Source organism: Prunus mume, linkage group LG8, assembly GCF_029339155.1.
Source record: "Prunus mume cultivar Tortuosa linkage group LG8, ASM2933915v1, whole genome shotgun sequence".
Lineage (NCBI taxonomy): Eukaryota > Viridiplantae > Streptophyta > Magnoliopsida > Rosales > Rosaceae > Prunus > Prunus mume.
In genome coordinates, this window is record NC_142705.1 from 21655128 (window position 1) to 21681048 (window position 25921).

Consider the following 25921-nt stretch of genomic DNA (forward strand, 5'->3'; position numbering starts at 1 on the left):
TTGTTTCTTTCACGTATTCTAGATTGCAAGCTAACAGTTTTTTTTTTTTCTGCCAAAGCAAGCTAACCATTTGTGCATTATGAGTCCTCCTAACATCTCTTTTGTAGATACTCTAAGACAACATCAGTTTTCTTGCTCTGCGATTTTTCTCCCAACCCTAACCCCCTTCTCTTCTTGTGCCGCTGGGAGGAAGTGGTCACTGACCCTTTTTTCACTCCCTTTTCTCTCTATTCCTCCCTCTTTATCTTCACTTTTTCTGGTTTTTTCTTCTTTTTCCCTTCCTCCTCTTCCTCTTTTCTTTCCTTTTCTGTTCCCTCTCCCCCTTCCTCTCTCTTTTCTGTTCTCTCACCCATGTTTTTCGATTTTTTTCTCTTCTTTCGTCATCTTCCTCCTTTCTTTTCTTGTTTTCTCCTCATCCCCTTTTCCTGCCGTTTCCTTTCTCTTCCACCTCTTTGGGGGTTTTGCTCTAATTTTGCAGAGTGATTCTCGGTTTTTCAATTTTTTGCTTTTGTTTTTTATTTTTGTCTTTTTGTTTTTCCGGATTTGAGCCTGTTTGGTTGCGCCGTGGCTCTCTCTAAGAGTTGGTTGCTTCTCCCTACTGTGGTGATTGCTTGAGCCTTGTGCTCTGTGTTGAGATTAAATGTCTCATGCCGTTGTGCCCCCTGTTTTTCGCCAATCTAACCCAACATCTCCTATTTTTGCCTTCTCTTGTATCGGATCTGGACTCTCCATTGGAATACATCAACTATATCTATAAGCGCTTTGCAGCGCTATTATCGGAGTGTATTTAGAGCTTTTGCTAAGGTTCTTGCCTTATTTTAAACAAAAATTCGTTTAAGGAATAAGGTGGGTGCCTTATTTTAAAACTTTTAATGAATGATTTTTTGGTTGTACTTCTAAAGTGGGCTTTTCCCACGTTGTTTGAGGAGCCTTATTCACGGAATTGTAAAAGGACGTGGTTTGTCCACATGGGAAAGACTGTCTGACAAAGGCTCGCTTGAAAAGAAGCTCCAAGCTTTAAATTCTTGATTCGTGACCTCCTCCATTTTCACCTTTCAGAATTCCTACTGTCGCATCAAGAGAACCAGAGTTTTTCATAAAAATCCTAACTTCTGATTTTCAAACTTCGAACTTTCAAATACAAAGATAACCATTTGATCAAATGGTGCCAAAAAAAGACTCTGCTGCTCCTGATTCTTCTTCATCAAAGACTATACCCTAGGGTCCTCCCTTCATTTCGGGGGATGGAGTGAGTGAGTTTGCCGATGTATTTCATGCTCTAGTTGAAAGATTTGCCAATGGTCGAGCTTAATTCTTACTCTGTAAAGGATATTGTTAGCTTTTCAAACAATAACTGTGTCCTGGAACCTAGATATCTGGAGAAGAAGGGTGATAAGCTGTGCAAGTATGAACTCACTCAATCAGGGCTCCTATCCCAGCTTGTCAGTCGAAAGGAATCGACTAGATGAATTGAAGCAAGACACTACCAAGGTTGTTTCCAAAAATCGATGTGTCGAGCGTGGACCTTCACTGGGCAGATTGGGTAAAGAGGATGGAACCTCAGTACAAGAATTCTTGGCTCGATAATGGTATCTATCATGCCATTACGTATTCGACTATTCAACTTCAAGCCGATCCTCCACTTCTCAATCCTACATTAATGTTCTGGAACAGTGCCTCCAACACTTTCGACTTTGGGGATGGTCCGATGTCAATCTCCATCCTTGACCTTGCTGTGGTTTTTGGATTTCGGCCTTATGGAAGAAGCGCCGATTGGTTGAGAGATTTCCAAGATGATCCTTCAAAGGATAAAGAGAGGAAAAAGAGCATTGAAACTCTTTTTGGGATAATTGTCTGCAGTCGAGCTTATGGGGCCTTCGTGAGGGATTTTATGAAAAAGGAAGTCGACTATACCCATGGCGAGCACATTATGTTCCTTGTACTGGCTGAACAGATTCATATTTCCCAGTCCATTTGTATTACAACGGAGTGGCTCCAGCTAGCAAAGGGTCTGGCCACTTATAGAGATATTGCTATCGGTCCGTTAATGTTGGCCTCCATCTAGGCTCAGACTATAATGAGGGGTAAGTTATAAGGGGTAAGTTATAAGGGGTTCACTTTATAGTCATTGGATCAATCTAAGGGCTGGGGAGAATTGGAATAAAGTTGTGCAATCGGGTAGGTGAGGAACCCAAACCCAAATTTAATATCCAGCAATGAAGTTGGTCCCAACAAAAAAAAAAAGAGAGAGAGGCAAGTTCGAAGTTTGAACAGAAAAAACCATTGATCTCAAACTCATAGCTCGAGAGAAACCACTAAGCTCTGAGAAACGGTTGAAGGCAACGGGCAACGACGGTTGAAGGCAAAGGTTAACGATGGTTGAACGCAACTCCACTATCTAAACCGTGAAAAAGTATTTATTTTGAGTGGAAGGAGCAAAGGCGTGGATTAAACAGTGAAAGACGAAGCGGTGGAAGGGGAAGGAGAGAAGTCGTATTCGTTGGAAGTGATAGGTTCCATTTGTGGAGCAAAGCCGCACAAAGACCCAACACAGACACCTTGCGATTGTTCAATAACCAGCATTTGGTGAGTAATTTATGGAATTTGAGATTAGAGTTAGAGTAACCGTTTTCCCCAATTTGTACCATGAATGTTGTTAGATTTGGCATCTCTTCTTTGTGCTTCACTTGCATGTTAATTTTTGTTTGGGTATATGTTAAAAAACGAATGAAAATAAAGTCAATAACATGTCAATAATGATATGAATAAGGTAATGGTGTTGAATTGGAGGAGGCCCTCAAAACTTTCCACATTTGAAGCAGTGCAGAGTGCAGATTATCTCTTTGGCTAGCTAGAATATATATAATTTTTGAAATAAATATTATTTCCGTTGTTACTAAATTTGCCTGTTAAAAATGAGAACAGATAATAATAAACTCATGAATAAAAGTGCAAAGCATTTGAAAAAAGGTTGATCTATGACGATTATGGCTATCTGAAGAAAAAGCTAGAAAGAAAGAAGGATGTGGCAATGGCTTAGCGAGCGATAGCAGAGCAGATGCTTTGCTTTGCTTCCTTCCACCATCTTTCTTATTTATTTATTTATTTTGTGTTGTTGTATGAGATGACAATAATTGTCATGTGTGTGAAGTGCAGAACTTGCCTAGATTGCACTCACACTCACTCATGCATTAACCATTGATTGGAGTTTGGATCCATAAATAAAACACATGCTATTGCTTGTAATTCATAGAATCATTGCATTAACAGGTATTTGCACAAAATATGTCATATTGCTTTAATGATGTTAAAGCCTGTGATCAGTAATCCCTATGCGCATGTACTTTGTAAAATTTGTAATGTGCTTGGTTGACTAATTGTGTAAATACCAATGTGATTGTGCAAATACGTGGTAGTATATGTGTTCACGTTATTTCATCTTGTATTTGAAATGGGATCCAGCGTGGGCTGGTATGGCGAGTTAGAGGCATATTCCTCACGGTGAACAACTGCTCACATGCAAATTCATCCCTAGCTGTAATTCGAGCGAAGTTGAGTGCCGAACAATTAGAACAATTCAAGACATCATGCTTTGGCCATCTTCTGAATATAGATAAGATTCAGTTTAGCGGGCAGATTGTGCATGGGGTTGTGTTGCGTAGAGTAGCGGGGCAGGGTGTGAAAGACTTGGATGGACTGAGTTTCTTAATAGGGTGCGACGTTGCTCAGTTCACTCGTCAGATTTCTGTTTGATCTCGGGCTTCGTTTGGGAAGTGCACAAGTTTCAATGGAGAAAGTGATGAAATTAGACTTGAGAAAGATATTTTATAGAGAAGGAATTACATGTAATGCTTTAGAAGAAGCATTTGTGAGGTGCACAGAGGAAGATGAGCGTCTACAAGCTAGCTCTTGTTTACTTTGCTGAGTTAGTGGTTTTGGGAAGGGACAAACATTTGAACATCAATCTAAATTACCTGACCCTTGTAGAGGACTTTGATGCGTTCAACAGGTTTCCATGGGGTTCGGTGTCGTTTGACAAAACCCAAGACAGTTTGTTTTCTGCACCAACAAAGTATGTGAAAAGCTTTGAAAATGAAGAGGGAAGAGGGAAGGGGAAAAGTAAAGTAACCGGAACAAGCGGAGAAATGAGAAGGGCAAGAAGGATAACCATGGTGAAGTGCAAAGGGGTGGTGGAGTTTTAAAGGTTTCACGTATGCTTTCCAGTACATGGTAATAATGTTCATGTTGTTATATTTTGTTGACTTTAAAACTTAAATAATAACTTGTGTCCTGTGAATTATGTAGATTTGGGTATATGAATTAATTCCTAGAATGATGACTGAATTGCAAGGTTGTTGATCACAGCTCTCCATATTTTGCGATGGAGAACTACTACGTCTGTTCTAGATGAGAAAGTTAAACAATTATTTTTTCCCGAGCAAAGAGGTTTGGTTTGCAGCCCTTGGAACTATTTATAAGATTCAATGAAATTATGACGTAGAATGATTGCATATGACTCTTGTCTTTTTCTCAAACAGTCGCTTCTTATGGCGCTATGTCCAAGTGAAGAGGAAATGAGACAACCATATTGGAGTTGGCCACAGGGTCGCCCTGCTGTTGTCTCGGCAGAGTCAATTCCTTCTTCATGTGCTGACCTTGATGAGTTGAACAAGGCGGTAAGCTTGTTGAGGTCCGAGTTGTTTCAAGTAAAGCGGGAAAAGGACGTCCTTGAGTTAAAGGTCATACGGATGGAAAAAAATTTGGACCACTGTTTAGGTCCTCATTTTGAGCAGGAAGTGAGAAGGGACATAGCTTTCTTGAAAGAAAGGACGAATCGTTGTGTCGTGTCACATCTATTTAAAGGATATGAGAAAGTAGATGGCATGCAATGGGATGAAGGGCCAAGTAATAGAAATGAAGGAGAGGAAAATGAAGAGGAGGACATTGAAGGGGGTGAAGGGCCAAATAACAGAAATGAGGGAGAGGACAAGGAAGATGAGGGGATTGAAAGGGGTGAAGGGGCAAGTAAGACAAATGAGGAGAGGAAAAGGAAGAGGAGGATTGAAGGGGGTGAAGTGCCAAGTAAGAGAAATGAGGGAGAGGAAAAGGAAGAGGAGGGGATTGAAGGAGGTGAAGTGCAAAGAAAACCAAGGGAGGTAGAGAAGCTCAAAGGAAAAGAAGTGAGGGAGAGCAAGTGAAAATAAAAAGCAGCAAAGGAGAGGAAGCGCAAAGAAAGAGCATTGAGGGAGAGGAAGAACTGCAAAGAAAAAGTAGTGAGGGAGAGGATCACAAAAAAAAGAAGGAAGGGCAAGGAAGTGAAAAGACAGAGAAGTGAGGAAAAGGAAGTGCAAAGAAACCAATGTGAGGAAGAGGATGATGAAGTTATGTTGGTTGGCGTTGACATTGGCGAGAGCATGGAGGGGACAAAGGTTGAGGTTACTCTCGGGGACATTGATTTGGATCAACCTACAACTGTGTTATCTCAGTTGAACGTTTGGTTGAATGATGAAGGTCAAGGTGTGGAACCAAGGGTCCAATTACGGAAGAGGAAGATGATTGTTCCTATGTGGAAGATGATTGAAGCTAGTGAAGTGGTTCAAAAAAATTTGCCAAAGACAACCCGACTTCGGACGTTAGACCCAATGAAGGCGATTCCGCATGATGATATGGTGAAATTGCTGAAACTTTGTTCGGAATGGCGCCATAACCCAAAGTAAGTCCTTTGTTTTTTGAGATAGAAGGCATGAGTGTATATATTTTTTAATTGTTGTGTTCTAAAACTTTTTTATATTCATAGTTTGGTGATGCAATTTGGCAACGTGGAAGCTGAGATTGAATTCTTCGCTTCCCTCGTCAAAGCTGACGGTTGGCTGAAAGGAGATGTAAGTTTAATTGATTATGCATTTGTTTGAATGTGCATAGATTATGAGATTGACAAGGAAAACATGTGCAGCACATTGATTTGGGCTTGTATCTCATCCGGAAGCGACAACAACAGTTGGAGGAAGTAGAAATATCGGATTGGACAACGACCGATGTATTTTTTATGGTATGTGATGCAGGATGCATAGGACCTAAATTGTTTAGTTTCCTAATTGATTTGTTAGTTTCCTATATTCTTTAGTTTTCCAAATCCTAGTAGGATTTCTAAGTTAGTTTTCCAAATCGTATTAGGATTTCTAAGTTTCCTATTTTATTAGGAATAGGATTTCTGTTTTACCTGGGGATTGTAATTCTATTGTCTCTAGGTTTTAGTTTGCTATAAATACCCCTATGTAGTTCTTTACAATTCAGATTTGAATATTGATTAAACATTCCTTTAAACTCTCTGATTGCTGCTTGCCTTCTACCTTTTCTTCCCTTCAGCTTTTCTTATACTGTTCTGTCTTATTGCTCTAAGTGTTTAAACTAACACACCCAGGTGTGCTACATCAGATATGGCATAGGCCTTGACGAAGTGCAGTTGAAATAATTACAAATTATCCATACTTGCTTTGTGGAGGTGTTTAACCATTGATTGTTTTCTATTTCACATAATCACATCCATACTTGCTTTGCGGATAATAAAAGGAAAAAAGAGCAAGTTGGGTGGAAAATTAGAACCTTGAGCGTTGTAAATGGCAAGGTTCCGGCTTGTGGATTGGATTGCAGATACATTATAAGGTGTATGTACCTTGTATGTTGCCAAAATATAAGCATTGGGTGGCTCTAGAGATTGATCTGATTCAGTGTGAAATCAAAGTCTACGATTCAATGGTTTCACTCATTCCAGATCAGAGCTTAAAGGAAGAACTCGGCCCCCTGTCAATTACGATTCCAAATCTTCTGCACACCCTCGACTTTTATGAAGAAGGTGTTTACGCGAACGAGTGCACCCGAGATTGGTGGTGTCCATGGCCAATACATCGTGTGGATGTTCCACAACAGGCTAATTAGTGAGCACAACTTTTTATTTAATTTTATTACTTTAATTTGTCAATTATGTTAGAATGTCATTAGTTGAATTGATCGAGTTCTTGTTTTGCTTCAGAGGTGATTGTGGTATGTTCGTGTTGAAGTACATTGAGCTGTTGAGTGCTGAGATTCCCTTAGCTACTTGCACCTCGCAGAACATGCCATTTTTTCGGTTGAAGTTGGCTGCAGAAATTGCACGGGGAGATGCTTACATGCCATGATATCGGTTGAACTTGGTTTAGGCACATGATGATTAAATAGGTTTTGGGAATGTCCAATTTCAAAGTCATGTAAATACACAATAGAGACCCATGGGTCCTTTTCGAATTCCACCTCTGCTCCTGAATTCTTCTTCGTCTTTCTCAATCTTAGTGTATTTGTGTACAGAAATTTAGATTTAAGTTATTGGACAATAACAATTAGAACCAAAATAGTGGCAAATATTATAGCGGATGCATGCTTTCATTTCGATTAGTGTGATATTACGCTATGTTTATTCTCATATTGTGCGAAATGTATATGGAGCTGGTTGCAGAGCATAGAAAAATGAAGAATCTGAAATGGAGATGCTGAGGGTTGGTGAGGAGAAAAGTAAATGGATCTGTAAATCTATTGCACGGGGCAATCTAAATGGATAGGCAGATGCGTTTTTGAAGTTAGACACATGCCATTCCCATACATAGAATGTGCATATGGAGTGTAAAGTTTTTTTTGATGTAATGAAACAAACATCGGTGTAATATTGGCCTAACTCCTTCACGACATTTACCTAACCTCAACCAAACTGCATTGAATTGGGATTTGAAGACTGCATATGTGAATTGGGATTTGAAGAATGCATATTCACATAGGGACTGATGGCTTTTTAAGTGTATTACATCATTGCAAAGTGATATGTCATCATTTATCCAAGCCACCATTCCAAATATCAGATCCCAATCTTTAAGCCGGCAACAGACAAGCAATATACACACAATAGACATGAAATATACACGCAATAGGCATGCAATATACATCAGTCCCCAATTACATCAACCATAAGGAAGTCGTATTGAATAGGAAATTCTACTTAACAGTAGTTCTTCCTACTAAAACAAAGAATAAGGACCGTTTCCCCCCTTAAATCTAACTTGAGTCCTACTTTTGCCCCCAATAAACATGCAATATTGGAGCAATAACATGCGATATACATGCAGTTAATAAACCTTCAATAAACATTCAATATCATGCGATTTACATGCAGTAAACAATCAATAAACAATCTATATACACTGAATAATTATGCAATCTTCAAAAAAGGTATTGTCTTAGTATTGCATCGTATTGGCCCTGTATTGTCATTTTATCGTCTTCGTATGACTTTATTTTTGTAAAGTAAGTCTAGGAAAGTTTTTACTGGGTTTCTGACAAATACATGCTTTTGTTTCAAACAATAATTTAAACTCAATGCCAATCCACCTATTTGAAGAACAAAAATTACAAATTGGGTTTGAAAAGTCATTGGTGGTGCGTGCAACATGTGTTTTTGGGAAGAACTTTTACAATCCTTGAAACCGTGCACTTAATTGGTCATTAAAAGAACAAATAATATGACAATTGATACAACTAATAAAACTAATACCAAGTCCTTAATGGACTTCAGCATATTAAGCACTGTAGCATCATACGTGTCAGCTTGCTGATCTGCTTCCGGAGGTTACATCAACCCATTCGAATCCATTGCAACTGGTGGCTCCCTAATTGCAGGCATCATATATGCAAAATAATTCTGTCAGAGTTAGACCTAGGATTTTTTTTTCACCCACATACATATTCTGGAAATGAGAACTTACATAGGAGGTTAGACACTTCCAAAATGGCTTCCCTCGATTTTTATCTGATTTTGAAACCCGAAGCACCATTGCAGCTCCACAATACTGACACCTCTTTGTTTGAGCGGGAGATGAAGACGACGACATGTTGAATCTTATCACTTGTACCTCTTCTCAGTCAGATCTTCTCACTAAAACCTCTTCGGACTCATACCTTCTCAGTCATACCCCTTCACTCATAAGTCATAACCCTAAACTTCTCACTCAGCTCTCTCTTCATCTTGCCCAAATCGAATTATATCCTTCTTTTCTGTGTGTGGGTGGGTTGGTCACGATCTGGACACATACCGTCAGAATTGTGACACCTTTTACTCAAAAGCGATATACTATTTCACTACCAAATATTAATCTTACAATTGAGGGGACACTGCTTTAAATATATTATTTTCTTTATATTTCATTAAGGCAACTAGTTGGATAAGAATCCGTCATTTACTAGGGTAGTGTGGTGTGGAAAATGAAAAAGTATCTGATGGGACCTTCTGTCACTAGTCAAGTAATCCATCACATTTGTATCAATGAATTTAATGGCGGGAAAAGCCTAACAATGGCTATGGAAATAGGTTATTAATTGACTTTTGGACGGTCTGACTCCCTTTGCATTTCGATGACGTTTTCCCTTCGCTTGTCTTATGTTTTGGGTGTTGGGTTCAGTTTCTTTAAAAAGGGTCAACTTGGAAAAACCCCAAGGAAACACCTTTTCAAAACAGTGCAAACAGAGGCTAAAACAAACCCAAAACCCCGTATATTCTCATTTCTCCCCTCTTGCAGTCCTCCAATTGTTCCATTCCAAAAATAATTCAATGAATTCGAAACATTACACTACAGTCGGAGGAAAGAGAAGGAAGCATCTCCATCTGGATGTGCCTCAAGCCTTCATCCCGGAATTAGCTTGGTTTAAAGTGATGTTATACGTGGCAACCCAATCATCGGAAGATCTCTTTTGTATGGCATCTGTGTGCCCATTGTTCAATAGGTTGGCAAACACTCCACAAGTGTGGAACATAATTTCAATGGAAAAGTACCAAGACCATTCTAATTGGTACTATGCCTCAACGCAGGTCCGGCATTTCGTGGAACAATGCAGGGCTTGCGAGAACCGTGAGGCGATATTTAGAGAAGCGTTGACGTGTTTTTCAGTGCAGGGTAATGTGGAAGCATTGTCCGGGATGCGCGTTGCAGCCACGGCAGGCCATATGGAAGCGGCATATCTAGTTGGACTACTTGGCATGTCCGGAATTGGTCAGTCAAAAGAGGATGCATTAGAATTCTTGTGTTCTTTGAATCAACGTAACAACATTGATATGAAAGGAACCAGGGATGCTTTGAGACGACGATTAAGCGGACTTTTCTCTGTTGGAAGACATATCGTAGATATGTTTCACTATGGGAAGATTAAGTTCAATCAATGCAGCGCTTGTAACAACAATGACTGGTGTTTTGTTATTCCAGGCTGGCCTAGTGAAGAAAAGATCAATCTTGCCTTCTGGACTTGTTGCAATCGATGCAAATGGCACCGTGAGAGTGTTTTTTGGTTCAAGGTGATGCGTGTCTATGTTGTGCCAGGGAATCCATACCCTTATAATTAGTTGTAGTATGTTTCTACGGTTTTTATGCGTGTCTATGTTCTACAAATGTTGTTTTCTATTTCATGTTTTAATCTATTTTGTATGGTGTTTGTTTGTGCTGTCCTAAACCCTTTTATATATAAATGTATAATATTTGTTATATAGTGGAATTATTACTGACATAATTGACGGCTACGAATGACATTTTATTGACACAGATATTTTGCACAATGCAATCTTAATATTTAGTAAACGCGCATGCATGAAGTGAGTATGTGTCTTTTCACAGTTCTTGGGAATGACATTTTCCCACTTTGCATATCCCAAATGATTGGGTTACACGTTTCTTAAGCAAAACTTGAACAGTGAAATACTTTGAATAATTATTTCCTGATGTTGCAGAATGGATGGCTTGTATATTTCCATTTTATGTTTGAAAACATCCCTTAAACCTAAAAAAGAAAAAACATTAACAAATTGAAGAAGAGAGAAACTGATTAGCAAGAAATGGTCTATTCACACGGAAAATAAAAATAAAATTAAAAATTTGGAGTAAATATAATTAACAAATGTACAAGCTAAAAAGTAATATAACAATAATAATAAAAATAATTTTGGATAAATAATAATAAAATACTAATGTAGCGTAACCATGAAACAGGGAATTCAGGAGGAAGATGAAGTCTCAATGAGCTCGTAGCAATTTTCGGAACATTATTGTGATTTTTGTGTATTTAGTTATGAATTTTCTAAGAAAAAGTCATAAAATAATAATTTATGGTAAAAGGTAAGGATGTGGCCATATTGACTGATGCACACTTGTCAAGGGGTGAAAGGTGAGGGGCTAAGATCGCGCCATGTGTCCATTTGGCAATTATTTTGGCTTTTTTAGTGCAAAAATCTTTGAAAAAATGCAATAAATAGTAGAAAAATCCTAAAAATGCCCCGAAAAATACTCCGGCCTCCTTGTGACGTTATAAAATGAGGGGAACCCATAAATCATCCATTTCGCAATTAAAAATTCAAAAATGATTTACATAACTCACTTTCCTCTTAACCCTAAGTATATATGTTTGTTAACTTTAACTTCAATAACCTACTTCAACAAGCATCTCCCGTTAATGTTCGGAATTGTTTTTTAAAATGCGTAACCACTAATCGGGGAATTCAGCAAGGGAGATGGAGTCTCAATGAGTTCGTAGCAATTTTCGGATCATTTTTCTGATTTTTGTGTATTTAGTTATGAATTTTCTAAGAAAAAGTCATAAAATAATAATTTAGGATAAAAGTAAGGATGTGGCATGTTGGTGACGACACTTGTCAAGGGGTGAAAGGTGAGGGGCTGAGATCGCGCCATGTGTCCATTTGGCAATTATTTTGGCTTTTTTAGTGCAAAAATCTTTGAAAAAATGCAATAAATAGTAGAAAAATCCTAAAAATGCCCCGACAAATACTCCGGCCTCCTTATGACGTTATAAAACTATGGAACCCATAAATCATCCATTTCGCAATTAAAAATTCAAAAATTGTTTATATAACTCACCTTTCTCTTAACCCTAAGTATATATGTTTGTCACTTTAACAAGTATATTTCCTTAATATTCGTTATATAATTTGTACTAATACAAGAATTAGTTTCATATATAAGGATGTAAAATTATTTGTTTTGGTTATAATAATGTACATAGATAATAAATGCACCACTACTTCGAAGCCATCATTGGAACTGCGCATGCGCCTAGAGCTTTGAAGACGTCAGAGATAGTCAATAAGTTGTCCATATGCACCTGCACCTAGAGTTTTCAACACGTCGGCGGTATTCAATAAGTTGTCCTTATGACGCCGCATTGGGAATCAGTAATATATTTTTATCATGTCCAATCGCATAAACATATAATATAAAGAAATAAAGCAATAGTAGGAGATGAACCAGTACAAAAAACAATATATAACTTGTACAAAATAATGCCATAACCTTGTCACAAAACCACTCACACATGCTTTTCCATAAACCTCACCCTAACATATAATACATAAAGGCAACATTGCATATGATGCAACCATGTCCAAATCTTGATACGTGATCACAAAAAAATGGACATGGCAGCAACATATGACTGAAGTAGATGGGCACTTTGTATCGTGTTATCGTAATTAAAGACATCAAAATATTAAGGTTGAAATCTTCTATAGTAGTAAGCATCAAAATAGGTTTGAAGCAGAGTTTAACGAAAATTCCAGTTCCTCTAATTTGCCTATACTCAAACACGATAACCAAAATGGTTACTTCCCTTCTGAGTATATTTGTTAACGTCGGAAACGGTAATAGATGACCAATCAAACCCGGGTACGACGAGTTTTGCATACGACCGAAGTAGTCGAATCCAGCTTGCATCGCACGCTTCTTTGACTCCATTGCATTAGATGAGTTCTTGTATTTTTGAACAGCTACACTCCGAAGTCGTTTGTGTCTACGCTTCATGCGCTGCAACCGCCCTATCCAGATTGGCCCGCCTTTTGTCATCTTCAATTTGGCCTTCAACAAATTCCAAACGTGCCCTTGCCCTTTGGATTTCATCACCAAGTTGAAGATGCTTCTCCTTCCAGAAAGCAAGAACTCTTTCGGACTCAAAACTTCCAACAAAATGGTCATTCTGTCTAGGAAAGTGACCTTGCTTGTCTGGTGATTCACTTGCGTTTCGAAGGCGGTCTTTGTTTGGAGGGGTGTTTATTATGCTCACATCAAACTTGGTTAGTAAATCCATTCAATGGGGGGAGAGAGTTTCTGTGGAGGAGAGAGTTTCAGTAGATGGAGACATATTCGGTGGAGGAGTGAGTTTTTTGTGGAGGGAGAATTTTTATGAAGGGGTGATAGTAATACCAATAAAAAAGGGTTCCCGCCAAAAAAAACATTTGGTTGACAATGTATAAATGAAAAAAGGTCTCATACAATCTAAGTTTAATCCTAACTAGTTTGTTTAGTTTGGTTGGGTTCACTAACTAGATGTCACTTCCATTGAGTTTCTTTCAACCACTAACAGTGGTGTAAGGAGAGTGTGAGGTTGACATGCTTGAAAAGCAAAACCTGACACCTCTTTTTTTAAAATTGAAATAAAGTAGATATGTTGACTACACGCAAGCTTTGGTATGTTGGTCTATAAAGCTATGTTCCATTTCTCAAACGAAATTGCATCTGCAATCCTCATCCTCTAAAACAAATAGGATTATTCAAGCATGTCAACCTCTTCAGGCGCCAACAACACAATCGAAGATGAAAAATTGGAGTCGCAGGTTCCGTTTCCACGTTGTACTCGCCGACCCCTTCCATTTTCAACATCATTTGGGAGTGAGGGGACTCCGATGATCCATTAGAGGCAATAGATGCAGTCGTACCAAGCTGGATTATAATTCGGTGATCAATTCATGTACGAGAAATGTGTTGAAGGCGAGGCCATTTTGGCTGATCTTAACATTAGAGTGAACAAAGCGTTCTCCCAAAAGAACAAGTACTTGAAGTTGAGTCATAAAAGGAAGCTGAAAGCTGAGGAGTTGGATGCAGTAATGAATGATGAAATTAAAGGTTGTTTGATGGACCATATGCGATCTGAAGAGCACCACAATGAACTGGAGTTGGCATTCAACGAAGGATTCGAAAAATTCCGAGCATTCGCGGCAACTACTCATACAAGTTATAATTGGGACTATGTGTCCCCTGATGCTGTGAGAGAGATACTAGACGATGGTGGTGACATGAGCGAGCATAAGCACGTCAAAGCTGCTCGGAAGAAGCCGACCGATACGACTAAGTGATTGCGGCTACAGCTGTTCTGTTGGTTGGGGGTGATCGTGGTATTGCACAAATTAGAACTATATTCCCTTAATGTCATTATCTAATATAAAATAATACAAATATCAGTTTCATTTGCTTCATATATAATTATTGGGACTATGTCTTACAAGTCATCATGTGTTCCTTCTATCTAACATTATATGTTTCAAATATGGAAATATTATTCAATAAGCAGTCAATATCACAGCACGTTGGGAATCAGTAAAGCCCCATTATCATGACACGTGAGTCATAAGTAAAATACCATGTGCTATACATTGTGTAGTGAATGGTTTATGGTTATGTATATATAATAAAATTCCAAATATTGCTGAATATTTATTTTGTCTATATCACTGGGGACATGAGTGACCATAAGCACATGAGACCTGCTAAGAAGAAGCTGACCAATACGACCTAGTGATTGTGGCTACCGTTGTTCAGATTGATTGGGGAGATTGTGGTATTGCTAAGAGGGAGCACATAAAATGCTTTGCAATCAAATTTTCTTTTGTGTGTGGAATTATGAGTAGTTCAAATGTTAGTGTACCCTTTAATATTACCCAACCATTCGAAATGTGATTAGCTGCAATGTACTTTTTACACGTTGCTTTCTAATCTTTCTGTTCCAACAAAGTGCTTCAAGTATCCTTGATTCTGAATGTTTGCAAAATCGTGCACCTAATAACCAGATCCAGCTCGATCTTAATCACGGTAAAACACTAGAACATAACATTCGCAAAAAGTGGGTGCTGCTACAAATGATGCGTCTTTGAAATCATTCTGTAATGGAAACAACACTGGAAATGCTGCATTAGCTCATTATATAATCAATGAATCTCTGTTAAAACATAATTCACCATAAACTACCCATTTTACAAGGTAAAAGTCATTGCTTCTTCACATAAATCAAAATTTGATGCTTTATCTAATGTCTATGAAAATTTCTAAATAGGGAGAAGACGTAAAATTAACATGTGTCCAAATTTCATGCAAGAATGAAACCAAGCAAATTTTCATTTCAATTATCAATGGACATAGTAAGAGCTCATCGGTGGACATGAACAAAAAAATAATAATAATAAAACTGCATCTAGAAAACTTCACCTGATCATTAGTCTTCATAATAACCGGGCTTCGTATAATAGAAACCTAAATCATTGAGTTGGTCCGTGCATCCTGTAAAATTCGTCGAATAATGGGTCACTAAGATCTATTGGAGTTGATTCGTCATTGTTCGACGGTGATGTCCTGCATAAACATCAAACAGAAGCACATAAGAACTTTACCTATTCAAATTTTAGGTCTTATTATAAATAGTGTTAACATCTTACGGTGTGTTCAAATTTCTTGGGCATTGTCTTCTATCATGACCAATGTGTCCACACTCCCGACAGTGTCTAATCCCTCGCTTCATTGCCTTTTCCTTTGCTCCCGTTACTCGTTTCGACCCTCCATTGCACCTTACTCTCTTAGGGTCTTTCATATATTGTGTTTGAGAGCTGGACCCTCCAACTTCGTTATTACTTGGTCCATCCTTCAACAACTTCAACTTCACCGCAAACTTTTTAGAGTCTCTGACAGTAGCTCACATCCTTCTTCACACATTAATGCATCCTCAACCACATCTGAAGCAAGTCGGGACATTGTACTCCGCTTTATTAAAAGACCAGGATCTGCAGAGTCTTTAATTTCGTTGCCATTTGCATCTGACACCAATCCAAATTTCGCAGTTTTCTTCCACCTCTTCAAAATGTATTTATCGGGCATATATTCAATCTGGTCCCTTCTGAACAATGCTAGGATGTGCTTGCAAATAATTCCAACAAATTCAAATCTTTTGCAGCTACACGATGCGTGGTCAGAATCTTTGACATATACGACTTCTGCCACTCTTGTTTCCCAATTTTTCCTTTCGCTCACATTAAAGACAACTTTAGTAGCATCCTCTGTTTTCAGCTCTAGGAAACATGTTGTACTTTGTATTAGTTCTTGCTCAAAATTTTGAAACATTGTTCTTGTGTACAAGGTAGCCATTTGTTTGTTCATTGGCATCGGTAGAATACATTGAGCCACTTCAAATGCATCTACGTGATCAACAACTAACTCTTTTTGACGTTGATGAGAAAGTGCCCTCTCAAATCTTATTATGAAATCCATCAACGAATTTCTCCTTGATATGTATTGCTTGAAGAAACCATGAGAACATTCCGCTCTTTGGCTGCTTGACATTCCAGCGGCAAAAAAGTGTCGTGCGTAGGCTGGAACCCAAGATTCCCTTAAATCAAACATTGAACTTAGCCATGGATGGTCAGTCAAACCAGCCTTTGTAACCACAATATTCCATTTTGCATCAAACTCATCCTTATTGTCATATCCCATATGGCTTTCTGGAATTCACCCCAATACTCCTTATAAGCAGAATGTGGTAACTTAACAGAGAACTTTGATGTGATGTGCCATATGCAAAGTCGATGAAATGTTGTCGGGAAGGCTATTGAAATCGCTCTGCTCATTGCCGCATCTTGATCTGTGATGATCGTTTTAGGTTCGCCACCTGCATGGCTTTCTTAAACTCCTCAAACATCCAAATAAACGACTCAGTCGTTTCCTTGCTCAAAAATGCGCATGCTAGGACAATTGTTTGACCATGGTTATTAACTCCCAACATTGGTGCAAATGTCAAGTCGTATCTATTCGTGTTGAATGTGGTATCGAATACAACAACATCTCCATAAAACCCGTACGCCCGTCTAGAAGTTGCATCTGCCCAAAAACATCGACTAAACCTGTTATCGCCATCTCCCTCAATCTTGAAATAAAAAGCCTCATTTTTTTTCTGTTCAGCCATAAAATACTCGGTCACTAGTTCAACATCGTGGTTCCTCAGCTTCCCATTCACACTACATTCAAGATTGTAGATATCCTTTTTGATAAAACTGATTTTATCCATTTCTCCGGATTGCACCTCGAAAATACTTACCTTCTGATTAATGGGAATATTAACCGAACCCAACTGTTTTGTGAGTACTTTTGTAGAATCTGAAATACGATGGTGTGATCTCAGTAAATGCATTCTTCCTGAGGGTGTCATCTTATGATTGTGTCCCTTTGCAAAAAGAGAGATGGTATACTTCTTGCTCCCATGTGTCTTCACAACCACAATCTTAGCTTTGCAATTGCATCTACTTATTCCCCGCTGTCTTTTTCTCTCCCGAGTTTCATCATTCCGGTATGCACCTTGTTTGCAACATACAAATTCTTTTCTTAGAATCTCTTTCTTATTTTTCCCCAAAAGCTGGAATGAAGTCGAATACCAAAACCAGCCAAGAATGCATATCTATTATATAAATTATAAGCGAGGTCAAGCGAGTCGAACTTCATCCCAACTGCTGGTGTTTCCTCATTTCTTACTTCAGGAATGTAAACCTTCCCATTAGGTTACTGAGTCATCACTCTCTGATCCTCCCAGGACATTTTATCCACGTATATTATTGATCTACTTCTATATTACTGCATAGCAAATGTTAATTCATTAATCAATCATTACTGCATCACAACTTATCAATGCATTCCACTTACACAAAACATTGCCCAAATTGACACAATACACGCATAGCCTAGCTTGTTGGATTCTGATTACACAAAACACAAGCAAAATTTAATAATAGTTACGTCATCTCTTGTGAAATAATCTGGAAAAAATAACATTAGAACCAACATGTTCAACTAAGAACTCAAATGTAATTCAAACCAGCAATTACAGAACTTCACCCAATATCCTCTCCAAATGCTTACTCCTAATGCCGTTAAGCCTAAGTTTAGGATCTTTTACCTACATTTCATAATTTTCCAACCCCCCTCCAAAAAAAATAATAATCAACTAAGTATATTGAATATTCATAAGGAAATGACGCATTATTGATAGCAGAGCAAATGAGGCATTATTGATGCCACAAATGACAAATTTCTCACCCTCACAAAAAACAAATCAAACCCAACAAAATCAATCCAGCAAGAGTGAACTTACCTCTCAAAGTCAAATGACGCATTATTGATAGCAGAACAAATGACGCATTATTGATGCCACAAATGACAAATTTCTTACCCTCACAAAAAACAAATCAAACCCAACAAAATCAATCCAGCAAGAGTGAACTTACCTCTCAAAGTCAATCGAGCTCCAAAGTCAGATCGAGCTTCAAAGAATGTGGTGGACATTAGAGAGGATTCTTTCGTAGTGGAGACTCCATCTCTACCAAAATCGAGGAACAAGCTGCAGCAGACGAAAAAGAGATATGCTACTTTGCTTTCATCTGGAATCTCTTCTGCTGAACGAAAAAGAGAAGGGGTTTTCACTTGAATCATGGAATCAAAACAGGGCAATAGCTAGGTAAAGCCATTAATCGTCATACCGAGGATACCATAGATCGTAGGCCTCCCAAGGAGCTGATGACAATGGAGCGACTATAGAGTTTGGGAGCTTTGGATCTTTCTAATTGTGGATTTGCATTACATTAAAAAAGAGAGGATTGTGTTCTTGAGTTTTTCACATAGAGGGAAAAATCTTCAGCTGAAGTTGGGTTTCCAAACGGGTCAGATTTCAACCCGGTTCTACATGCACCCTCTTTTAAAAACTCACCGTTGGATGAAATCCAACGGCTCTTACATACCCCTCAAAAAAACCCCTTATAACTTTCCACTCACTATAGAAGCACTCCTCCATCTATAGAGGTTTGAGAGAGCCAACTATTGAGCCCATCAATCTTAACGTAAAAGGACCTTTGTGGATGGTCCAAGTTTGGCTCCAATGGTCGTTTCTTGAGTTGAAAGGAAGAAAGCTGCAGGTGGCCCCTAACGTGTTTCCTTTGATGGAGTTTGTCTTAAGCCCAATTTCAGGAAAAACAACTGAAGAGTGTTTCACATTCTTCATGGGCAGAAAGACCAGGACATGCTTTGCTCAATGATTGATGAGTCTGAAGAAGAGTTGTTCCTTGTTTAAGGGCAAACTTATCTATTAGGGCCCAAAGGATGCTAACAGGCCCATGGTTTCTGACAATTTGGAGGTGTTCTCATGCCTTCAATCAAGAGATTTGCTCTATGGTGGGAAATGCACATCAAAAACTACCAATATGGTGTAGAGGCTTACAACCCCTAATTCTTCAGCACGCAGCTTGGATGCCCCCAAGTAATTCCAGAGTTGAATTATTCTCTAGTCAACAATGGTTCATCTTATAGATTTCCCAAGTTGAGCCAAGAAGAGCTTCTGTGAATTAGGCCCAAACATATGGATTCTACCCAAGCTCTGGAACTAAAGTCCTATCAGCTTGATTGCTATTGCACAGAGGCCTTCCAAGCTTGGTGGGATCACTACCAAGGCCGATTTGGGGCCATAGAAGCCGCATACAAAAAGGTGTTCGAGGGTTGTCCTTTTCGTGGGAGTTTGGCAAAAGAGAGAATCAGGCACTTCTCGCCCAGTTGGCAAAAGATAACAAGTTGCCAATGATTGGTAAGAAAAATTCTTAGTTAAGTGGACTTGTATTTATCTTGTCTCTATTTTTAACTAGCTTCTGTATGTTGTTTGCAGTTGCCACTAGTCACAAGACTTTCCGTCTCAAAGAGTTGGCGGTGAGAAGGGTAAAGCTACTGGTGAAGGTTCAGGGTTTCTTTGGGCCTCTGATTCGATTTTTGTTCGAGGAAGCGAAATTTAGTGAAGACAGCGCCCTCTCTTTCTCCTGTTGCCAAGGTTACTAGCCCTTCAAAGACTAGCAAGCTCGATTCTATTGTACCTCTTTCTCCTACCTCTTCAGAGAGGTAAAAAAATGTTTTGTAATGTCTTACGAATTTATTTTCTTAACTGCATGGATTCTGATCGTCCCTTTGTTTGATGCAGTTGAAAAATTGGGTGCGAAAGAGGTCCTGCTTGAGTAGTCTGTAAGTGATGGTGATGTGGGCCAGGCTCGGCTCAAACTACTTAGAACAAGCGGTAAGTCTTCACCTGCAAAGGCTCCAGAGCCAACCACTGCTTCCCAAAGTATTTCTTTCGGCTATCCATCCGTTGGTTAGTAAAAGGAATGGAGTAGTTTCCTTGCCCTCCACTAGCTTTAGTGCTACCTCCAAGCCCAAATCCTAATGGGAAGTTAAGGAGGAGCTGGAGTAGGAGAAGCTGAAGCCTCCTTTTGAAGGAGCTCGAGCAGGGACTTCTACTTCAATAAATGTTCCTAGTACTGAGGTAAAAAATGACCTTATTTTGGTTATTTCAGACAATGTAAAATATGATATGTTTCAGGCAGGCTCATGAAGATCCTTTTCAGAGGGAAAAGGGTGAGAGTGAAGTTCCTCAGGTATTAAGTGTGAATCAATAAGGTGAAGTTCCTAGTTTCTCTTAGGAGAGCTAACTCCAATGGTTTGTGTAGCCAAACTTTGAAGTACCAACTCCTCAACCACAGTTGCAGGATGAAGTTGCATGCCCACCAGTCTCGGGCTTATTTGATAGATTGAGGGTTTCTTTCCAAGCAGTACTCCTCACCTCAAGAACCAGATGGGGAAGATGGAGAGCATGCTCGTCTGTTAATCCTGAGGTATGAAAACTTTTTATTTCCTTCGGTTGATTCTTTCTTAGGAGTCATGGTATAGTTCTCCTGCAGTAGTAATGTATTTACGGTTCAAGTTCATGAAGAGCCAGAACATGTTGATGCCCCCCAACCTCAAGGATGTGAACCTGAAACTGCTGCACCAACTCCTCCCCCAGAAACCTCCTTTGTGCCCATGGAAGGGGTGGAGGCCAATATGCCTTGGTATGAAAATGTTGTCAGTGCCTTTATGTCGCTGTAATGGAAGGATGGTTGCTGCTGTCTTTGGATGAGAAGATCAGCGAAGGACAATGTACTAAGGTCTTAAGAGCTCTGGATGATCCAAGCTTTGCAGCATCATTTGAGAGTGCCTAAGTGGACCTGGAGGCTCTAGTTGGCAAATTCAAGAAGTGTGGTGCTTCCTCTCAAGAGACTTCTTTGCTCCCAAAATTGAATACAAAATTAGCGCATGAGAAAGAGATTTTGGAGGACCACCAACAGGAGAATGCTGACAATAAGGCAATGTTGAGGCAGGTAAACTGACGCCTAAAAACCTCAAGGCCAGGCTACAGGTGTTGGAGAGAAAGGTAGGCATGCGGGAGAAGGTGAACAAATCTGGAAGCTATGACCTCTACTCGGAGCAATTGAAGAAAGCAGATGTAGAGGTTGGTCTAGAGGTGTGGAGTGGAAAAATGAAAAGGATTAGGACCGAAAAACTCCTTGTAGACACTCTGCACTATGCTTTTAAAATAGAAACCCTCATTTCATTTGCTTTTGTAAACTTTCAGCTTTTGTGATGCAACATTTCGCCGATTATTAATCCTGGCAAGAAGGTGATTTCATGCATGGAAATATCGAAGTCTAAAATCATGAGCTAGCTTTCGAAAAATCATATGAATTTCATACAATCGCTCTGATCGTGGGTAACTTTTACAAAAGGAATGATAAATGAACTGAAAATAGGCTCAACATAAGCAAAAAACAACAATCCTTGGTTCAGTCTTCACTGAAGATCGATGCCTGTTGTTTCCCACAGAGAGGGCAAGAACTTTTTAACTATTGGTCGTTAATTGGATCTGATGAATAATGCCATATCTGCCTGGAGTATATAGACGCCTTTGCCTGTGATTTTGCTAATTACTGAAGGGACCTTCCCAAGTTGGACTTCATTTCCCTAGACCTTCCACATGTGTTCCAAGTGGTAAGATGGCCAGCCAAACCAAGTTGTTTCATCAGGTTGTGCTGAGAGTGGCCGTTCTTGATCACTTTGAAACCGTCAAACGAGCAATGTCCTCATTGTAGAATCTGCGAGCAATACTATTGGCTGACAGTAGGAATGGCTTTGGGTCGGCTTTAACTATTTCATAATCCTTGATCTCTTCATTCCACATCAATAATTCATGTTGGAGAGAAGAAGGTATGTTCATAGTTTGATGGATCTAATCCCTACACCTTAAGGCATGATAAGAGGACGTGTTGTCCACGGCCAGATAAGATACCATGAGATTCTTGGATCCAACTTCCAACTCTATTATCAAAATGCCATGAACGGCAGTAATGGTTCCAGCAAAGTTAGAGACAGTCAATTCAATTGGAATGAGATCTGCCTTGGTCTTACCCAATTTTTCCATCCTCTTGTAAGGCAGAATGTTGACATCGGCTCCCTTATAAATTAATACCTTTTTGAAAGGAAATCCATTGATTCTGGCATAAATAAATAAAGGTCTTAAGTGTTTGGTCATTGACCTGTTTGGTTTAGTGAAAAATATCTTAGGAAAGTGCCTCTTTGAAGCAGTTATGCATCTTGAAATTGGGCCCGAATCTTTGATTTGCAAGATCTCAGGTCTTTCGTCATGGTCTTCTCTTACTCCAATCAAAGTAGTGGGACGATCTCCCATAAGAATGTCGCCTTCCATGTTGCTCACTGACCTTCTTGTGGCCTGTAAGAGGCTGAGAGAAGGTACACCATGTTAACTGGCATGACTAGTAACTATGGAGATTGCTTATTTGATTTCGGTTTGATCTCCATTGGCTGGTTATCTGAACCGTTTGCTTCTTGGTCTAACTACATGAATTCTGGCTGAACTATCGATTTTTTCGACGTCACAGTTGGCCTTGAAATTTTTGTACTAGAGACCATTTCTAATGTACTAGAAGTCAGAGTTGAGACATGACTGGGTTGTGTTTCTTCCACCACTTCATCATCATGGCCTTCGATCTTCATACCTAAGGCAGCCTTGAATTCTTCGTGATTGAGCTCATAATTCAACCAATCATCATTCTCTTTTTCAGATAGGCTACCTACTTCTTTCTCTAATAAAAGCTCAACATCTACTAATTTCTTGGGCAGTATGACTTGAATGTTAGACTTCATTGATCTAGGTGTAAACTCTTATGGAACTAGAATAATAGATGTCTCTACTCTGTTAAGGGCAGAAGGTTTGTTGATAACAGCAGAAGTTGGCTGTTTCAAAATAGTCTTCTCTAGTCCAATCCTCATTATTCTAGCAGTTGGATATGATTGATGGTGACTGCCAAACGTCTTCTGATTGGTGCTGAAACTGATCTTGCAAGACAGCTGTGGTGAAGCTTGTGATATGGCTAGACCTGCTATTGAGGTGGTAGGTTCTCGACCCTTATCATGTGCTTTGGGATCAGAGGTCACCTGTAATGCCTTTAGGTTGGGATTGAGCCTTTGCCCTTCTATTTCTTCTAGTTTTTCCATACTGTCTCTTGATCCTTTGGGCCTGAGTGTTGGTTAACTCTTTTTCGGGCTTACCCTCCTGTCCAACCAGTTACCATTTGCCGTTCTGGATCATTGCTAGTTTTACTTTGTTTGCTAGTCCCATATTGGCCAGAGTGGGATATGCCGGAACCCGATTGTCTTTCTTCTCATTCCCATGCATAGTAGCAAGTCTCATGTCAGGCAAATTCCTTGTTTGTGAAGATGAAGCCATGCAATCAGGGCTGAGTCAACCTCGTTTGCCATTTTTCTCTGTCTTCTAACCTCACATATTCAAAAAAATCCTTAGAGAAAACCTGACTTCCAATATTTATAATATTGTCTAGTTTAGCCATATGAATTTTTCCAGTCCTCTTTCGGGCTAAAAGGTCCATATGATTTAGGTGCTGGTTTGTCCAAGCTCTAAATCTTGTATGCTTCCTGTATGACCAATTGCTCATCTATCTTCACATCATATGCTGGTATTTCTAATTCACACTCACATTTGCATCAACTGCACATCACAAGTATGATGGTTGCCCTTGGTCTTCAATGTTACCTTTCTAGTGCCTTCTTCTCCAATGTCTACAATGATCTTCCTTTTGTTTTGCCTTTCGTTCTAGTTGACCCCAATCATATGTGCAGGAATAGGCTCATTATCGATCCTCATAGTAGCGGGCTTATCCAAGAGGATCTTGCCCTCAACTATTAGGTCTTGGATGATATCCTTGAATTGCACACAGTTATTCATGGCATGAGAGAAAGAACTATGTCACTTACAATATACTTTGCCTTTCACTTCTTGTTTGGGCAACGTTGTAGGATTTAAAACATATTTTAAGAAGTTCATTTGAATTAAACATGCATTAAATCAAATTAATCTCAGCTGAAGTCTATGGTAGTTGTTTAAATTAAAAAACAAATTTCTTCCAAGTATCTTAAGCTAAGAAGCACGGACATGGATACGGATACGGCGATACGATACGACACGACACGGGGATACGGCAAATCTCCAAAAACTAGGATACGATACGTGATGGATACGGCAATTAAAAATTTATATTAAAATATAATAATAACAATATATATAATTGAAAACCTATTTTAATTAACATAAAAATTCAAATTCATCAACCAAATTCAAATTTAAACTCTAGAAAAATAAAAATAAACAAAACAAAAGTTTCAATCAACTACAATATTTGTAATGTCTTCTCCGGTAAATAAAGCAACCTCCAATGATGGTTCATCTAGAGAAAGGTTAGCAATTTCAAGCATCCCAACACCTTCTTCACCCAAGTTATCAAATCCATCTCCTCCAATATCCCACATTTGAGTAACACCTTCTTTGTAGCTTGGGCTCTTCCTTGATAAAAGACGAAGATTATTATGCACAAATACCAAGTCTTCAGCTCTTTGGGGTGTTAACTTATTTCTTCTTAAAGAGTGAATGAAACTATATGTACTCCAATTTCTTTCACAACAGGAGGAGGAACAAGGTTGTCCAAGTAGCTTCAAAGCTATGGATTGGAGATTTGGTGTTGAAGATCCATGAACAATCCACCACACCATTGGTTCCATGTGAAACCTATCATTCATAGCATCAATAGCTCCAAAGTCATCTAAGCACATTGAAAAAGAGGCATACTCCACATTGATATCTCTTCTAGCCCGGTCATCTGAAAAGTATTTCTCAAGACATTTTTTTCTTTCCCTTGTAATCTCGACATCTTGGTGTGGAGCAACACGACTAGGATCCTCTTGCAGCCATTCTGGACTATAAAACCTAAAAGTAAAGTGTGGTATTATTTTATAAAATTATCACAGTATAAAAAGTAGATTAAATACTTTAAAAGGAAATAAGCACATAATACATACTTAGGATTTAAAGAATGTGTCAAACAATGGAGTGGTGTGCTACTCTTAGTCCATCGCTCCAGTATAATTTGATACACCACATCAAAAAAGTCACTTTGTTCATGCAGTTGCTTGTGCTCTTTCCTATAGATAGCTGCCTTCACCTTTTCTATCATGGTATCCCACCACTCATAAACCAAATGAAGAGAAGGTTTATCTATGTCAGCCATCCTAATCATCTCATATATAGAAGCTGTAAAGGAAAGTATATAATCAATCTCATCCCAAAAGTATTCATCCAATATCTTTTCCTTCATTGCTCTTGCTTTGCCAACATCATCCTCTTTATATAAAGACCAGTTTGGACTAATCACCATTTGTTCTAGACCTTCCTTTACTTTCTTAAATCTTCTAATCATCACAAGTGTAGACACAAACCTTGTTTCAGCAATGGAGAGCAGCTTCAATTTGCAGTGGTCCTTATACATAGTCAATTTCATATTATGGTTCACAATAAAAAATTTTATGAACCCAACATCAGCAGCAAT

General features: G+C 38.9%; 5 protein-coding genes across 5 annotated transcripts; 2 read left to right on the plus strand and 3 right to left on the minus strand.

Annotated features, from left to right (window-relative positions):
• Positions 1 to 5284: 5284 nt before the first annotated feature.
• Positions 5285 to 6323, plus strand: LOC148915045 (uncharacterized). Its single transcript, XM_089043420.1, has 3 exons — positions 5285 to 5713; positions 5798 to 5882; positions 5954 to 6323. The coding sequence occupies exons 1-3, from the start codon at positions 5385 to 5387 to the stop codon at positions 6122 to 6124; spliced, it is 585 nt and encodes a 194-aa protein (XP_088899546.1). The 5' UTR covers positions 5285 to 5384; the 3' UTR covers positions 6125 to 6323.
• A 3305-nt stretch (positions 6324 to 9628) lies between these two features.
• On the plus strand, positions 9629 to 10414 carry LOC148915046 (uncharacterized). The gene has a single exon (XM_089043389.1). It carries the CDS (start codon positions 9629 to 9631, stop codon positions 10412 to 10414), a length of 786 nt encoding a protein of 261 aa, XP_088899515.1.
• Positions 10415 to 15776: 5362 nt separating this feature from the next.
• LOC148915047 (protein FAR1-RELATED SEQUENCE 5-like) lies at positions 15777 to 16235 on the minus strand. Its single transcript, XM_089043390.1, has one exon. The coding sequence runs from the start codon at positions 16233 to 16235 to the stop codon at positions 15777 to 15779; it is 459 nt and encodes a 152-aa protein (XP_088899516.1).
• A 499-nt stretch (positions 16236 to 16734) lies between these two features.
• Positions 16735 to 17175, minus strand: LOC148915048 (protein FAR1-RELATED SEQUENCE 5-like). The gene has a single exon (XM_089043391.1). The coding sequence runs from the start codon at positions 17173 to 17175 to the stop codon at positions 16735 to 16737; it is 441 nt and encodes a 146-aa protein (XP_088899517.1).
• A 7495-nt stretch (positions 17176 to 24670) lies between these two features.
• LOC148915049 (uncharacterized) lies at positions 24671 to 25765 on the minus strand. The gene is made up of 2 exons (XM_089042965.1): positions 25395 to 25765; positions 24671 to 25302 (listed from the first exon to the last, which is right to left on the minus strand). The coding sequence occupies exons 1-2, from the start codon at positions 25748 to 25750 to the stop codon at positions 24702 to 24704; spliced, it is 957 nt and encodes a 318-aa protein (XP_088899091.1). The 5' UTR covers positions 25751 to 25765; the 3' UTR covers positions 24671 to 24701.
• Positions 25766 to 25921: the final 156 nt, after the last annotated feature.